At 38.5% G+C, this 18486-nt stretch overlaps 1 protein-coding gene across 9 annotated transcripts in view; it reads left to right on the top strand.

Moving 5' to 3' along the window:
- The window catches only part of CDKAL1 (CDK5 regulatory subunit associated protein 1 like 1), a 926518-nt gene that overhangs the window by 133453 nt on the left and 774579 nt on the right, over window positions 1-18486 (top strand). For all 9 annotated transcript variants that reach the window (XM_023738358.1, XM_023738357.1, XM_023738352.1 and 6 more), the window contains one exon: window positions 14319-14403. In XM_023738358.1, the coding sequence (XP_023594126.1) occupies window positions 14319-14403 (85 nt within the window). The remainder of the gene's footprint in view (window positions 1-14318; window positions 14404-18486) is intronic.

The following is an 18486-nucleotide window of genomic DNA, read 5'->3' as shown; positions in this document are numbered from 1 at the left end:
CATGTTCTTCCCTTTTGGTTTTCTATCTCCAGGTCTTTGCACATTTCATTATAATACTTAACTTTCTCTTCTCGATCCACCCTTTGAGATCTTCTGTTCAGTTCTTTTACTTCATCATTTCTTCCTTTTGCTTTAGCTACTGGACGTTCAAGAGCAAGTTTCAGAGTCTCTTCTGACATCCGTTTTGGTCTTTTCTTTCTTTCTTGTCTTTTTAATGACCTCTTGCTTTCTTCATGTATGATGTCCTTTATGTCATTCCACAGCTCGTCTGGTCTTTGGTCATAAGTGTTCAAGCATCAAATCTATTCTTGAGATGGTCTCTAAATTCAGGTGGGATATACTCAAGGTCATACTTTGGTGATATTCAAAATATCTAACGTTAGTATGGCACAAGAACCAACAAATCAGAATGGCCTCTGACCTTAAACTACTACACTCTTTGCATTCAGTTTCCTTATTTCATTCATTAGACATTTGATGTTGTTCCTCTTTATACTTGAAGTCCAGTGAACATAAGCCTAGTCCATAGCTTTATTTTTGATCTGGATATTTTGCCTTGGTAGTTTCCTAGGGGTGTTTTCTTTGTGATTACCAAATTGGAAATTGTTTTGACTCAGTAAATTTACTGTATCAAAATCCAGACATGGCCCTTGTGCTAGAGATGATTAATATTCTGCAGAGAATCTAAACTTCCCTTCAAGGATGTGCTTCTCCACTCTAAAATTGGTGCTGATCCTGGAAGCGTACGAGCTGAACAGATGACTCTAGTTACTGGTTTTGCTAAGCAACTGAGGGTGGTACATAACCTGAATGGAAACCAGATGTTTCAGAAATTTGCTAGGGAGTAGTTTCTCTTGGTTGTTAAGACTTGCTCCTTGGATAAATACAACTTTTTCAGTATATCAGTTTGAAAATATTTGAGGAAGGAAAGTTTTTGTGGAAAACATGAATTTAAGGTTATAATTATATTTTTTAAGAACTGTTTCTTTGTATATGTGTGAATGGTAAATTCTTAATAATTACTAATCAAAATAGTATAGAATTTAACTACTTTTCAGTCAGTATGGGTTATATTCACCTAGTTTTCAGTTATCCTTAAGTATAGATTATCCATGACCATTAAAGCAAAACAACTGTCGCTTTCCCTTTGTTGGTTGGTAGTTTTCTAAGTTGCCTTATTGCAATCATAGAGAGACGGGATTATTTCAAGAGTCTAGGTGAAAGATAGTGGCTTATACAAGGGTTGTGGTAACCTATTAAAAAAACTCAATTGCCGTTGAATTGATTCTGACTCATAGCGACCCTATAGGACAGAGTAGAACTGCCCCATAGGGTTTTCAAGGAGCGGGTGGTAGATTCGAACTGCCAGCCTTTCGATTAGCAGCCCATCTCTTAACCACTGTGCCACCCTGGCTCCAAGGGTGGTGGTAGTGGAGATACATAGGGGACGTATTGCCACTTATTTTGGAGCTAAAATCCACTGCAGGTTGTTGAATTTGCTGCAGGGGGTGTTGAGAAAGGAATGGTTAAGGTTACTGACATCAGCATTTGGGTAGATTTGCCGTTTACAGAGATGGGGAAGACAGAGGTGGAAGAGGTGAGGGTTAGTGTTTTCTGATCATTGCTTGTTAGCTCTCGGATCCAATTCTCTGACCTCTTCCACCCTGCCCTGTATTACAGGGAACTGCATTTTGTAGCCTTCCTTGCCTTTTGGCTATTGTGGGTAGATTTGACCAATAAGAGACACTGATAGAAGACTGAAGGGTAGGAGTGCGGAAAAGGTAGGACATTTTCCTCCCTCTCATTTTGCTCCGAGTGGTATTCCAGGAAGTGGCAATTTCACTTCTGGGGGTCCAGCTCTTATTGGACAGCTCCTCCCTTTGTAGCCCCAGCTCCTGAGGGGCAGCTCCCACCATTATTCTAGCTTTAGCCAAATGATTCCAGCTTCTGGGCTCTTGTAATACTACTTCCTCCAGCGGGTCCCTCTAGCCCATAGGCTGATAGTGGCTTCTTGTTGTTACTTATCTTGGGGTTGCCCCATTATACCATTTGGTATCTTGGCTCTTTATCACCTATGTAACCATATTTCTCCATTTTAACACCTAGAGTAGTTTGTTTTCCTGACTAGAACCTGATGAATAAAAGGGTGAAAACTTCAGAATTCAATTTTGGATATAATTTGTGTTAAGTTTAGTATTTCTTTGATGAGGTGATTTGGAAAGTGAGCTCAGACGCATGTTTGAACTGGAAGCATAAATTTGGCTGTCATCTTAGCTTAAGAGTAGTATTTAAAACCATGGAAGAAATAGATGGGATCATCTAGTGAAGAGAAGAGGGAAGGAGAACCAAAATCTAGGCTCTAAGGAACTCCAGTTCTTGGGGGGAAGAGGCGAAAAGGAGAGAGGCCAGAGAAGTAAGAGGAGAAACAGGGGACTGATGCTGAGACACCATGAAGAAAGGAGTGTTTAACAGTATTGTGCTTTTGTCCATGGCATTTGTTACTGGTTACCTTCTCAAGAACAGTTTTAGGGAAATGGTGAAGGCTGGGGGTCTTTGCCAAAATGAAGCCGGTGGGAGAGTGAATGGAAGGTGAAAGAGTGTAGCTAATGCATGCCAAAAAAGAAAAAAAAAACCAAACCTGTTCCCGTCAAGTTAATTCTGACTCATAGCGAACCTATAGGACAGAATAGACTTGCCCCATAGTGTTTCCAAGGAGCCGCTGGTGGATTCAGACTGCTGAGCTTTTGGTTAGCAGCCTGAGCCCTTAACCGCTATGCCACCAGGGCTTCATAGAAACAGCTTTTTTGGTCATGTTTGACTATGAAAGGGAGTAAATAAACGGGGATATAGTAGGAGGACATATTAAGACAAGCTACAGTTTAAAAACTTGCTTTCTTTAAAATGTACTTAATGTTTCAAATTTCTGAATAAGTTAAAAAAGAAAATGTTATGCAAGGAAAAGTCATCCTTCTGTCTTGTCCCTTATCAGTCCTATTCACATTCACTCCTCCCACTCCCAAGAAATAATCATTGCTCTTAGTTTGTCGTATACAACTGTTTTTATGCAAATGAAAGCAAATGTGATTATATATTCTATTTCCTTCTTTTTACACTGTTGTTAGCGTACTGTACATATTATTTAGTGTTTTTCTTTTCTCTGGAGATGTGCTTGAAAGCTGTCTATATTAGGACTTAGACATTATTCACTCTTTTGTGAGCAGCATTAGAAGAGTCTCAATTATGGATGTACTAAAACGTATTCAACTGGTCAACTTATACTATTATAAATAATGCTACAATGAATAACCTTGTACATACATCATTTTGCACGTGTACAGTTATGTTTGTGGTAGGCTAAATTCTAAGTATAACTGTTAGGTCCCAGGATATTTGCCATTTTGGTTACCAGTTACCGCTGAGTCAACTTTATCTCATGAGGACCCCACATATGTCAGAGTAGAACTGTGCTCCATAGGGTTTTCAGTGACTGATTTTTTGGGAGTAGATCACCAGGCCTTTCTTCCGAGGTGCCCCTGGGTGGACTCGAACTTACAATCTTTTGTTACCAGGTGGATGTTAACCATTTGCACCACCCAGGGACCCCTGTCATTTTGGTAGATACTGACAAATTGTGTCCATAGGTGGTGATCTGTTTTACATTTTCACCAGCAGTCCATAAAATGCTTGTTTCCTCTCAGCTGTATCAGCACAGTGAATTATCAAACTTTTGGACTTTTGACAGTCTAGTAAGTGAAAAATGGTATCTTAGTGTAGTTTTAATTTTCTTTTCTCTTATTAAGAATAGATTTGAGCATCTTTTAGTACGTTTAAGAGTCATTTGTGTTTCCTTTTTTGTGGACTCCCAGTTCATAATCTTTGCCTATTGTTTTCTATTGGATTTTGGTCTTCTCAATTTTTGAGGACCTAAAAACACAGTGTGGCAAAAACTTAGAGTGCATGATGGGTGTGATGGGTATGGTGGGCAGTGGCTTTGGACAGATGAATGATGGGCAGATTGTGAAGTGCCTTGTGAAATCCATTCCGTGTGTCCATCGGCTCTTGTGTTAGGAAACCTATTTAACATATAGGAATAGATAACCTATTAAGAAGTCTTTAGATGAAGTAACTTCTGAAGTAATAATATGTCTGGATCAACAAAGCAGTTGAATTTGGAATGAAGACGGGAATATTAGCAGTTGTTCTTTTCTACATTGTAAGTGAAAGGTCTGTCTTGCCCTCTGATTTTGATTATGACTTGGCTTACTTAGCTATGTAATTAATTTTCAGTAGTTACTGGTAGAGTGTTGCTAGCTATTATTTCTCATTTAAAAGAAAAAGAATGTTCTTTCTTCTTCATCGAGTAAACAGATGTCAAGCTGACCCTTGGTTTCCTCATCTTATTTCTGTGAAGGGCTCAGCAGGACTATTTTAAAAGAACAAACTCATTATGAGAGTAATCTCCAAGAATAAGTGCTTCCCCTAGGAGCTTGTAGGTTCTACTTTGCTCAGAAGCACACTATATAATCACCAGCGTTATATAGTCGAGGGCCAATTCTTGCTCTGTTTCAGACTGGGAACTGTCTGTCTGTCTGTGTCCCTCTTTCATTTTTACTTTTTCTTTTCCTCTTCTTCTTCTGCCCCATTGTCCTTCCTCTGCCTTTTTCCACTCCTCCAACCCAAGATGAATTTAGGAAGAATACTTTCTCATGGATCACTTTATTACTTTTAGAAAACAGATTTTGAAAACATGGTTACTCCATGCTGTGCATTACATAGTTCGTATGAAGAACAATAAATGAAATGTAGAAAAAAAAATTAATCCATTGCCAAGAATTTTTATTTTGTCTTTTACTGGCTTCAAGAAATTATTTTTCAAGATGTACCTTAAAGATGCTTTTAAATTCTCTTATTAAAGCATGTTTTACTCTTCTAAGTTTTTAGTAGGTATGCAAAGATTAGTATTATGTAAACAAGCTCCCAGGGTAAGATTAACCATAATGGACATTTAAACTGTTTGGATGTGATTTATCTTCCAGAGTTCTGTGGTAGAAAAACTCAAAAAATGCTGTTAGGTCTAAAATAATCCCCCCCCCCACTTTGTTTTGCTCTTGGCGAATTTTTATTTGTATCAGCCGTCTTACCCTTCGTACTTAAATCTATGAATGGACTCCTCTTACTGTTTTATGCTGCTTGTCTGGTTAACTTTCAGATGGAGCAATTATGTAAGATAATTGTTTTGTTCTCCTCAGCAGCACTGATGCGAACCATGCCCACCTCTTCTATAATGCCACCATTATGCAGGAGCCTGCAGGCTGACGGGAAGATCGGTGGTTGCCAGAGCCAGCCTGCATTTTGTAGTAGTAATCGTGCATTCATGATTAATTCTCCCTTTACTTCCACGTCGGCCAAGAGCTGACATGTTCAAGATCTTGGAAATTTTGGAAATAGCAAAGCAGCTGCTTTTGAAGCCTGATTAATAGTTTTCTTAGAAATATCATGAGGCAACCTCAAGGCCATATGTAGTATTTCTTGATTTCGTTTTTAGATATTGTCTGCATTATTTTTGATGATGAGGCCAAGAGCCACTAATGAGGCATTTTAATTTTCTTAATTTCATGGGCTCAGGAGTCAGTTTGTCTGGGTTTCTCATCCTGGCTCAGCTTCTAACTATGTGATTTTAGGCAGTTATTTTTCCTTCCAAAGCTGTCAATTCCTCTTCTGTAAAACTGGAATAAAAATGAACCTACCTCAAAAGGATTGTGGGGAAAACTAAGTGAAAAAGTGAATGCAACACACCCATTGCTGGACACATAATGTGTATCAATAATGTTCACTGTTATTATTATTGCTAATTGGATTCTGATTACTTTAGATTTAAAAACAACTTACCTTGTGTATATAAAGAAATCGTTCGGAAAAGTAAATGCGTTTTGATTAAAACAAATATTACTTGGTTTCTCTATCCTCCCAGTCAAAGTGGGTGGTTTGTTGATGACCATCATTTTCTTGGTTCAGTGAATACAAAAGCTTTTAGCAGTGGGGAGAAGTCCCTTAGAAAATGTATAGCAAGTCATTATATTCTTGGTGGATCACAGCAGGAAAATTGTTATGTTCTCACCTTAAAATGAAAGAAAGCTATTGATTCTAAGCTCTATGGAAAAGGAAAAAAAAAATTAAGGCTTGATTAGTTTTTTTTTTTTTAAATTAAAGAAAGCAATACATGCCTTTAAAAATTTAAACAATAGAGATGGGTGTAAATGAAATATTGATGTGTCCCTCTTCAGTATTAGTATTTAAAAAATCATGTAAGTAATGTCCATGCTAGTTTATAAAAACAAAAGAGATGTAAAAGATGTACATGAATACTATATTGGAGTACAACTGAACTTTCATCTTACTTCCAAGGAGCAAACACCCCCAACAGTTTCTTATGTATTCTTCTAGAAGTTTTCTTTCTTTTTTTTTTTAATGGTGCTTTAAGTGAAAGTTTACAATTCAAGTTAGTTTCTCATACAAAAATATAGCCACACATTGTTATGTGACCCTAGTTGCTATCCCTGTACTGTGACAGCACACTCCTCCTTTCCACCCTAGATTTCCTATGTCTATTCAACCAGCTCCTGACCCTCTCTGCCTTCTCATCTCGCCTCCGGACAGGAGCTGCCCATTTAGTCTCATGTAATCTGCTTGAGCTAAGAAGCACACTCTTCACGAGTATCATTTTATGTCCCATAGTCTAGTCTAATCTTTGTGTGAAGAGTTGGCCTCAGGAATGGTTTTAGTTTTGGGATAACAGAGAGTCCGGGGGTCATGTTTTCTAGGGTCCCCACCAGTCTCAGTCAAGCCAGTAAGTCTGGTCTTTTTACTAGAATTTGAATTCTGCACCACTTTTCTCCTGCTCTGTCAGGGACTCTCTGTTGTGTTCCCTGTCAGGGTAGTCATTGGTGGTAGCCAGGCACCATCTAGTTCTTACGGTTTCAGGCTGATGGAGTCTCTGGTTTATGTGGCCCTTTCTGTTTCTTGGACTAATATTTTCCTTATGTCTCTGGTGTTCTTCATTCTCCTTTACTCCAGGTGGATTGGGACCAATTGATGCATCTTAGGTGGCTGCTCACTAGCTTTTAAGACCCCAGATGCCACTCACCGAAGTGGGATGCAGAACATTTTCTTAATAAACTTTGTTATGCCACTTGACCTAGATGTACCCTGAAACCCCGGTCCCCAGACTCCTGCCTCTGCTACTCTATCCCTCGAAGTGTTTGGTTGTGTTCAGGAAACTTCTTAGCTTTGGTTGAGTCCAGTTGTGCTTACTTCTCCTGTAGTGTGTGTTGTCCTTCTCTTCACCTAAGATAATTCTTATTTACTATCTAGTTAGTGAATACCCCTCTCCCTCCCTCCCCACACTCATAACCATCAAAGAATGTTTTCTTCTGTGTTTAAACCTTTAGAAATTTTATTTTCTTATGACAGAATGTACATTTCCCTTTTCCGTTTTAAAGCACGAATCAGATACTAGACATACTTTTCTGCACCTGTCCTCAGTTCACCTGATAATATAACAGAGAGTATTACAAATTCACAGATTTATTTATTAATTTTTAACAGCTGCACGGTGTTTTATAGTTCCATAATTTATTTAACCAACCATCTTACAGTGAATATGTAGGCCTTCTAGTTTGTTTTTTTCCTTGTCAATCATCAATGAAAAATTTTTATTTATATATATATGTGTATATATGTGTGTGTGTGTGTGTGTGCGCGCGCATGCTTGTGTGCAGGTATGTGTAGGATAATTTCTAATGTATCATTTAAATTTTTGATAAACCAATAAACAAACCCATTGCCGTCGAGTGGATTCTGACTCATAGTGACCCTATAAAACAGAGCAGAACTGGCCCATAGGGTTTCCTAGGCTATAATCTTTACGGAAGCAGACTGCCACACCCTTCTGCCGTGGAACGGCTGGTAGGTTTGGACTGCTCACCTTTCAGTTAGCAGGCAAGCACTTTAACCACTGCACTGTTAAGAAGCCCTGGTGGCACAATGGTTATATGCTCAGCTGCTAACCAAAAGGTTGGCGGTTCAGATCTGGAGAAAAGACCTGGTGATCTGCTCCCGTAAAGATTATAGCCTTGGAAACCCTAGGGGGCAGTTCTACGCTGTCTTATAGGGTCGCTATGATTCAGAATTGACTTGATGGCACACAACAACAATATTCCAAATTACTTTCCCAGGCATTCATCAATTTGGATTTGCTATCAGCAGAATAGGAAGTTGCCAGTTTCTGCACTCCTTTGCTAGCACTAGGTGATGTCACACATTTTAATAGTTCCCAATTTTATAGGAGAGTATAGGATCTTATTTCATTTTGCATTTTAAAAATTAAGTGCTATCAATATATATCAGGATAAATTCCTAATAAATTGGAGATCTAAATGAAACTATTAAATACTAGAAGAAAACATGGGTGAATTCCTTTATAATCTTGGACTAGAGGAAACATTCTAATTATGACTCAAAATCCAGAAACAGTATGAGAAAAGATTGATATATTTGATTTTATAGAAATAAAAACAGTATGAAAAAATGATAAAAATGTGAAATGACAAACTGGAGAAAAAATTACAACTTCTATCACATACAAAGAATTGGTATCCTGAAGGTGTGAGTAAATAAATTAGATCTTGAGATGGAAAACACCATTAACCCAATGGAAAAATGGGCAAAAGATATGAACAGATGTGAAACAGGGGAAAAAAAATGCAAATGTCCCTTAAGCACAGGAAAAAATGCTCAGCTCACCCATAATAAGAGAAATGCACATTAAAAACCTCACTGAAATCCTGTTTTTTAACCTGATTGGCAGAAGTCCAAGGTTTGATAACACTGCATTGGTGAGGCTGTGGTTAAACAGGCACTCTTGTATACTGCTCATAGGAGTGCAAAATGGCAGACCCCTTGTGGAGGGGAATTACAGATGAATGTAATCTCAGCAATCCCACTTACTTGGACTTGATCCCAAAGGTAATCTTGGAAAAATACAAAATGGTAGATACACGGTGCTATTCATTGCAGCACTGTTGGTGATAGTGAAAGGCTGTAAGCAGCTAAATCTTGAGGTCTAGATCCTATCTGGAAACACTGGTGGAGTAGTAGTTAAGAGCTACGGCTGCTTACCAAAAAAAGGTCGGCAGTTTGAATCTACCAGGTGCTCGTTGGAAACTCTATGGGGCAGTTCTACTATGAGTCTACTATAGAGTCACTATGAGTCAGAATTGACTTGATGGCAGTGGGTTTTGTTTGTTTTATTTTTAGATCCTGTCTAGTTAGCCTGAAATTTCCAGCCTTCCAAACCAGTCTTGATATCCCATCTCTTGCATTGCCAAAATGTGGCTTATGTGCAAGTAATTTTCAGCTGCATACCAGGGGTTATCAGTGCTCTAGGCCAAACCTCAAAGTAGGCAGAATTTTCTCTTAGGTTGTTTGTGCCTCACCAAGCATGGTACCTTCTTACTGCCTCTTCCTTCCTTGATCCATTCTTACCCATCTACCTAGTCCTCTTTTTCCGTAAGGACCCTTCTCTAATATTGCTTCTCCTTCCAAGGCACTAGAGAACCTAACATGAATGCTATGATTAAGGCAAGACCAGAAGGTGTTAACTTTCTCTTAGCAGATATTTAATCCAGTAACCAATTATCTGCAAGTGGTAGTTTGTAATTTTATTTTATTGTGGGTGATGAGATTCTGGAAAGGCAGGTCTTCTGGTATTTCTTGTTTGTTTCAAATGCTGCCACTACAGGTAGATGTGCCAAACTCACTTATTTTTTCTGTTCTCAGATGCATCCACGCATCCCCCATGTTAATATTTGAAATTAGGATGTATCTTAAAATGGTAAGAACATTAATGCAACATTCTTCCTCCCACTCCTTTTGAAAAGCTGTTACAGAGTTGATAGTGTGTCTTACACTTGATGTCATCTTAGAATACAGGAAATATGTTTATAAGAGGGTAAAACATGTGAATCAGCTAGCTGTTCTTTATTGGCAAATAGCCATACACAGTGTTTCTCCTCTTTTTGTAGTGGGTTTGTTGTTTTCATTACTTAGTACAAAGGGACCTTTGGTGGGTGATTGTGGGTTGGTACAGAGCAAGCAAATATTCTAAACTGAGAAAGGGGGAAAAAAAACCCAAAATCAACTGGAGGATCATCTTCTCCTTTTGTTAACATTAACATTTGTACAGATAACTTTCTTGAACTCTTAGATTTGCCATTTTGATTACTCCCTCTGTGTTCAAATACTTCTCTGGATTTCTGGGACACCACATTCCATAGTTTTTACCTACTGGCTGCTTTTTTCCAATATCCCTTTCTCATCCTAGCTTCTCTGCGAGAAGTTTGAATAACTCAGTGTTCTTCTACTTCTCTCTCTCTTTTTTGTATGATCTTTCCTTATGTGAGTGCATCAATTTCCATTACTTCAAATCTCTTCAGTGGGCTGTTGATTAGACCATTTATGTCTGCAGCCTGAAAGACTCTCTTCAGCTCCAGCTTCATATATTCAAATGCTTGATCAGTATTTCCAGTTAGACGCTTAAACATAACATGGCCAAAACCAAATTATTGATTCCCAATCCCCAAATCTTTGTCTCCCAAATTTCCATCTCAATAAATGGCACCACAAAACAGGTAAAGTTCAGGCCAAAATCCTTTCCAAGTGCTTAGGAATCCTATTTGATTTCTTCATGCATGTCTCATATCTATCAGAGTTCTCTTGGTTCTGCCTTCAAAATATGTCCCCCATTCACTTCTCACTCTTGCTATTGCTATACTCCAGATTACCATTGTCGTTCATTTAGTCTTAGACCAATGCATCAGCTTCCAAATGATCTTCTTGCCTTTACTTTTTTCCCTGGGCCTTTACTTTTGCCTCATCTGCAGTCTTTTCTTCATAGAGCTTCCAGAACGGGCTTCATGAAATAGAAATTAGCTCAAGTTTGAAGAAACCCAGTGGTGACTCCCTATCACACTTAGAATAAAATTCAAACTTCTTACTTGGGCCAACATAATCTGGTTCCTGCCTACTTCTCTGGCCTTTTCTCTTCCACCTTTTCCTCTTCTTCACTATGTCCAGTCACACTGATCTTCTCTCTGTTACTAGAACATGGCAAGTGTGGTCTTGTTTCATGGCCTTTCATGGTATCTTCTCAGAATGCTCTTCTTGCCCTGCCCATCTTTGCATGGAAGATTCCTTCCCATCATTCAAGTTTCAGTTTCTTAGGGAGGCTTATTATTATTATTTTTTAAATAGTTTTTATTAATTTATTTTTTGTAGAATATACATAGCAAAAACATACACCAATTCCACTTTCTACCTGTACATTTCAGTGACATTGATTACATTCTTCAAACTGCAACCATTCTCACCCTCCTTTTCTGAGTTGACTCTCCCATTAACAAACTCATTGCCCCCTAAGGTTCCTATCTAATCTTTTGAGATGCTGTTGTCAATTTGATCCCATATACCAAACCCAAACCCAAGGCTGTTGAGTCGATTCTGACTCATAGCGACCCTATAGGACAGAGTAGAACTGCCCCATAGGGTTTCTGAGGCTGTAAATCTTTATGGAAGATTTACAGACTGCCACATCTTTCTCCTGCAGAGTAGCTGATGAGTTCAAACTGCAGACCTTTCGGTTAGCATCTGAGTGCTTTAACCACTAAAACACCAGGGTTCTGATCCCATATAGATAGATCTTAAAAGAGCATAATGCTCAAGGTGGATATTCTTTACTAGTTAAGCTAAACTATTGTTTGGTTTTAAGAAGACTTCAGGGGATATTTTTGGTTTAAAGTTTAAAGATTATCTCAAGGCAATAGTTTTGGGGGTTCATTCAGAATAGAAGTTAGCTAGCGAAGTAGATAGGAGGGTGACAGGATACCAGTTATTGTTCTCTGACAAAGATAAAAGTATTCTAGGCAGATGGAATAGCACAAGCTTTAGGAATTCCAAAGGTCCCTAGGTGGTGCAAGCGGTTTACAATTGGCTACTAACCTGGAGTTTGGTGGTTTCAACCTACCCAGCGGTGCCATAGAAGAAAGGCTTGGCGATCTGCTTCCGTAAAGATTACAGCTAAGAAAACCCCATGCAGCACAGTTCTTCTCTGTAACACATGGGGTCGCCGTGAGTCAGAATCGACTGGACAGTAACACTTGATTTTTTGGTCTTGGGTTAGGAATTCCAAGTGATTTGGTGAGGCTGGAGGGTCAAGTGAATGTAGTGAGTAAAGGGTATTGAAGTTGGGAAGGTAGGTGGCTAGGTCTGGATAAACCAAAACCAAACGAAACCTGTTGCTGTCGAGTCAGTTCCGACTCGTAGCGACCCTATAGGACAGAGTAGAACTATCCAATGGGATTTCCAAGGCTGTAGTCTTTATGGAAGCAGACTGCCATATCTTTCAAGGTCTGGATAACCCAGAAAACCAAACCCATTACCGTCAAGTCGATTCCAACTCATAGCAACCCTATAGGACAGAGTAGAACTGCCCCCGTAGGGTTTCCAAGAAGCGGCTGGTGGATTTGAACTGTTGAGCTTTTGGTTAGCAGCTGAATGCTTAACCACTACACCACCAGGGCTCTGAGGTCTGGACAGGCCTTGAATAAAAATTTGTTGCCGTCAAGTCGATTTTGACTCAGAGAGACCCAATAGGACAGAGTAGAACTGTCCCATGGGATTTTCAAGGCTGTAGTCTTTACAGAAGCAGACTGCCACGTCTTTCTCCTGTGGAGTAGATGAAGGGTTCAAACCACCGACCTTTCAGTTAGCAGCCGAGCACTTTAACCTCTGCACCACCAGGGCTCCTTAGGCCTTAAATACCAGCTGGAAATCATTGAGAGATTGAAAGCAGAGTCCTGTGGTCAGATTGATATTAGAGAAATACCTTTCAGGGGCCATTTGGGGGAATAATTTAGAGGGAACTAAGAGGAGTTAGGAGCCCTGCTGGTGCAGTGGTTAAGAGATTGCCTGCTAACCAAAAGGTTGGTGGTTCAAATCTACCAGTCACTCCTTAGAAACCCTGTGGGGCAGTTCTACTCTGTCCTGTAGGGTTGCTGTGAGTCAGAATTGACTTGACAGCAATGGTTTTTTTTTTTTTGGGGGTGGGCAGTGGTTTAAGAGGAGTTAAGTGAATACTCATCTTTTCTGAGTTTGATCAGGGAAGTGACATAATCAAATCTATGTTTTATAAAAGGCTGCCATGGATGCTGGGTGGGAAAATAGACTAGGGGTTGGGGGGCAAAATGGAAGCAGACCAGTTAGGAGGGATCAGAATAGTCAGCTGATATATAGTAATATGGAGCTTCCCTTGCCTTTTATTGTTTCAAGAACATTTTGATCTTGCCTCTTACAAAATAATTCTACTATTTTTATTATAGTAAAATGTTGGGGAGAAAAGTTTTTGCCAAGTTACCAGAAGCTGTGACATGCTCATCCCTCTGTCCTAACTCTCTTACTTGAAGCCTGCTTCTCATATAGATAGGGAGTGCACATGCAGAAATCTACGTCTTCAAAGTTCTTTGTATCTTTTGACCTTAGCTTATGTTTTTATTGAAATACTGTTGAGGATGCTGCAGTTTTCAGTTTTGGTTTTCCTTTCATTGTGGTATTCAATGTAAAAGGTTTTTTTTAGAGAACTAAAGTTATAGCATCAAGTACGTTTAGTAATTTATACATTAATCTTAATAACTATGATGAGTTTGGGTTATTTGTCCCATTGCTAATGAGTATGTTACAATGTTTAGTCAAATTGGTGAGAAGAATAAAAAGCTCACTTTAGGGTAAGCCATTACTTTTTCAAGGCAGACCAGTTATACTTTTAATAACTTCTCAAACTGGAGCATATTGAGCATATTATAATACCTATGTCTGAAAAATATTAACACATAATCTAAAAAGGGGCAATTTCATATTTAGAGATAAGATTAGGCTGGTTTCACTTTAGTTTTTGGAAGTTATTAAATAGTATTCTCAAATATTGAAAATAAAGCACAAAAATATTTATTCTTTTTCTATTTTAAATGAAAAGATATAACATAGGTTGTACATGTTTATATGTATTTCTCAAGTATATTCCCCGTATTTTCGCAGTTACCTTCTGTATTGTAATTGCCTATATGATTCTATTCACTACCTTCCCCCTTCCCCCAGCAGTTATTAAGGTCCCAGTGTCATCTGAATAAGCACTTGAATATTTTTGAATGAGTAAATGTGATACTACTTACTTTTCTTTTTTGCATTCTTTTTTTTTTTTTTTTAAATAGAAAATGCATCAGACGCAGATTTATGGCTCCTGAATAGTTGTACTGTAAAAAACCCAGCTGAAGACCACTTTAGGAACTCAATTAAGTAAGTGGAAGTTGTTGATTTTTTTTCTCTCGTTTTTATAAGTGAAGTAAGAATTAGTATCAGGAGATTAACTTTTAAAAGATTCCTAATGTCAACATAAATCTGTGGTATGTATCAGAAAAAAAGTACAACTGACTTCTATTGTTATTACTGTTTTGAAATTATCAGATGAAGAATCAAACTTTCTTTGTGGGCTTTTTTTAATAGGCGAGAAATTAGCAAATAGGGAATTTGAATATTTTAAGTATTAACTATGTACTTTTCTTCTCAGGGAATTCACTTGTACTTTGTGAAACTGCCTGATGAGGTTCAGACCTCTTTTCCCTTCCCTGCCTATTAAGTACTGTTCTAGCTACTATAATGCTTGGCCTTCAAGGAAATTACAGTTTGTTGGGGGATATAAACATTTATGTCCTTGCTTTTTCGTTTCCTCAAGTTAAAATAGAAAAAGTATCCTTTTTTCACCTGTGCTCTGAATCTTATTTCCATCCACCTTCTTAGAAACCTCATTCTATAAATGATTTCCTCATTCTCCTATATTTTCAATCTCTGTAACTCTATTGGAGGCTTTTCATTGGTATTTAAAGATACTCAGGTCTAATCTACCCCATGTGCCCCTTTTAGCTAAATGTCCTGTTTTCCTTCTTGCCATTCTAGCCAGACTTCTTAAAATTTTTCACTTCCTAACTTCACATTTTTTCACTTCCTAACTTCAGATTAATACTCACCACCACCTCCCAGCATTGATTTTATTGTGAAATACGTATACATAAGAGTTTATAAACCATGGACAGTTTAAATAAAAATAACTAACTCATATATCCACCACCCAGCATAATGTAACATTGTTAATACCGTAAAACCCCGTGTATCCCTCTTTTAATTATATCCCAGTTATAATTTCCTGAAGTGAATCCCTATCATGATTTTTGTTAGTCATTCCCTTACTTAATAAATTTAGTATCTATTAAGTGTATCCTTAAACAAAGTATTGTTTAGCTTTGCCTTTTTTTGGACTTTATTTATTGGACTTAGACTGTGTTCTCAGATTTGTTTCTTTTCTTCAGCATTTTGTGTTACATTTATCCATGTTGATGCATGTAAAATAACTATGGCGATTCATAGCATTTCATTGAATGATTTACCATAATTTATCCATTTTATTATTGATAGAGTATTGAGTTTTTTTCCCAGTGTTTTGCTTTCATGAACAGTGATGCTGTGAATATTTTGAACATGTTTTCTGGTGCACATGTGCAAGAGTTATTCTAGGATATATACCTAGGAGTCAAATAATAGGTAACAGGTGTGTGCATTTTCAAACTTTAGTAGGTGATGCCAAATTCTTTTCCCAAGTGAACGTACCAGTGTTCACTTCTACCAGGAATGGATGCATATGTTTGTTTTTTTCCATTCTTGCCAATACTCAATATGGTCAGACTTCTTAAATTTTTGCCACTCTGGTGGTTGAGATGGTATCTCATTATAATTTTGATTTGCAGTTCCATGAGTAGTAGTGAGGTAGAGCATCTTTTCATATGTTTATTGGATTTTCCTTTTTGGCAAAATGCTTTTCATATCTTTCACCACTTTTGGGTGGTCTTTTTCTTGTTTGTTTTTGGAAATACATTTTATGTATTCTATATACTGTTATTATGTGCTGTTGAGTTGATTCTGACTCATACTCTGTAGGACAGAGTAGAACTACTCCATAGGGTTTCCTAGGCTATGAATCTTTATGGGATCAGATCATCATGTCTATTCTTGCATGGAGCGGCTGGTGAGTTTGAACTGCTGACCTTTTGGTTAGCAGCTGAGTGCTTCATCATTGTGCCACTGGGGCTTCTATTTTCTGTACTAGTCCTTAGATATTGCATATGTTACAGATATTTTCTCCTAGTTGTGGCTTTTCTTTTCACTTTCTTTAAAATATTTTTTCAGTGAAGACAGATTCTCATTTAAAATTTATCAATCTTTTCCTCTTTGGTTTGTGGTCTTCTTATTGCTTAAGAAGTCTTTTTTGTTTTTTTTTATTTAATCCTGAAGGCATTAAGATATTCTCCTATATTTTCTTCTGAAACTTCCATGCTTTTACTCCTTGCATTTAGGTCTGCAATCCATCTGGACTTGATTTTTCTTTTTGTATAGTAACAGGAAAGATGCCCAATTTTTACTTTTTCCATGTAGATACCCAGTTGTTTCACTGTCATTTATTGTTTTATTTTGTTAAAAAAAAAAAAAATTCTTTCTCCTTACATCTGTGCATTACCAGCTCTGTCATATGTTGAGTGTTCATAAGTGTTTTGATTGGCTGCTAACCAAAAGGTGGGTAGTTCAGGCCCACCCAGTGGCTCAGTGGGAGAAAGACCTGGTGATCTGCTTTCATAAAGAATATAGCCAAGAAAACCCGGTGGGTCAGTTCTACTACATGGGGTCATTATGCGTTGAAATTGACTCAGCGGAACCCAACAACAACAACTGGGTTCTCTATTTGATTTCATTAATCTATTTCTTTATTTTGGTGTTTGATTCTACACAGTCATAATTACTATAGATTTGTTTAGGTATTTGATAGTACTAATGTTCTTTTTTTTTTTTTTAAGAATGTATCAGCTATTCTTGGCTCTTTGCCATTCCATATAAATTTTAGGATCAGTTTTTAAGTTCCACAGTAATACTGTTATGATTTTGATTGTGATTAAATTGAATTTTTAAAGTTGGGAAAAATTGACATCTTTACAATTTTGAGTTTTCTAATCCACAAATAAGATATGTAGGTTTTCTTTAATGTCTTTCTAAGGATTTATAATTTTCTTATAGCTCCTATGCATCTTTTAGATTATTTTCCCAACAATATAGATACTGAATTATCATGGTATGTTGGGAGAATTGTCTCCCTCTACACCTCCCATCCAGGCTGCGTAAGTAAATGTGTTGGGCCCAGAGCATTCTCTGATAAGGAGGCTGGGAATTGAGTCACCTTTTCTCTCCCAGTTCCTTCTCCTTATCAGAGAAGTCTTCCCCCTGTTCTGGGCACACAATAACGTTCTCTGTCTCTTGCACATGTGGGCACCATGCAACAGCTGACTGACCCCACTTCTGTGTCTGTTCCCAGCTGGGAGGACATGGAGTCTCTCATGCTGTGGCAGGAGAAGGGGAGTGTGCAAGATGGTAAGAACCAGCCGTGAGGGGTGAACTGAAGGGGAAACAGGCTTTGCAAGGCCGAACATGGGCGCCCTCATGTGGTCCGCTAGTTCACTACAGTTTGCTGAGTCATTTTTATGTAAGTCCCTGGCATGTAGCCACTATTGTCCACTGCCACTATAAGACCTCTGCCCTCCCACTGCGGGGTGTGGGGATCTGCTTTGGTCCTGCTGCCGCCCAAGACTGCCTTGTATGTAAGTCTCCCTAATAAACTTCTTTGCTCCCACACTGGACTTGCCCACCTCTTTCTTCCGTCTCTTGGCACCCTCTGTTTTTGGAGACGAATTTTAAGTTACTCGTCCATGCCTGGACACCAGTATCATTTACTGTTTTTTTAAAAAGTCTTTCTGGAGATAGGGCCAAGATGGTGGAGTAGTCAGATGCTTCTTGTGGTCTCTCCTACAATAAAGACCCAAAAAAATAAGTGAATCGATTATATATGACAATCTAGGAGCAAAGACAATCAAAGACAAAGTTGAGGAATCGGACCAAGCAGCAAGGGGAGGGAGAAATGGTACGGAAGCATCGAAGAGTTGCCAGACCTGACCTGGCTGGCATCCACACCCTGCAGGCTGAATTGACGAGTGCATGGTGAGGCAAGCAGTGGCGATCAGGATGCGTTTTCCACATTGGTAGAGAATGAGCAGCAGAGAGTCTGCTCAACCCTCCAGAACCAGTGAGAAATGGCACTCAATTGGCGAAAGATAAGTATGAGTCTAACTTACCATGTGGATCAAAAAAAAACCTGTTTTGGGAAGGACCTCTCTCCCACATAGCTGCCCCCTCCCCACTGTGCTCTGGTCCTGGTCCAGCAGGAGTGATTTTTGCCCCCTCTGGGCCGGAAGTAGGACCCATCATGCGCCCTGAGCCATTCTGCTG

This window comes from Trichechus manatus, unplaced genomic scaffold (assembly GCF_000243295.1).
Source record: "Trichechus manatus latirostris isolate Lorelei unplaced genomic scaffold, TriManLat1.0 scaffold00115, whole genome shotgun sequence".
Classification (NCBI taxonomy): domain Eukaryota; kingdom Metazoa; phylum Chordata; class Mammalia; order Sirenia; family Trichechidae; genus Trichechus; species Trichechus manatus.
The sequence above is the reverse complement of the archived record's forward strand: the minus strand, read 5'-3'. Positions and strand labels throughout refer to the sequence as shown.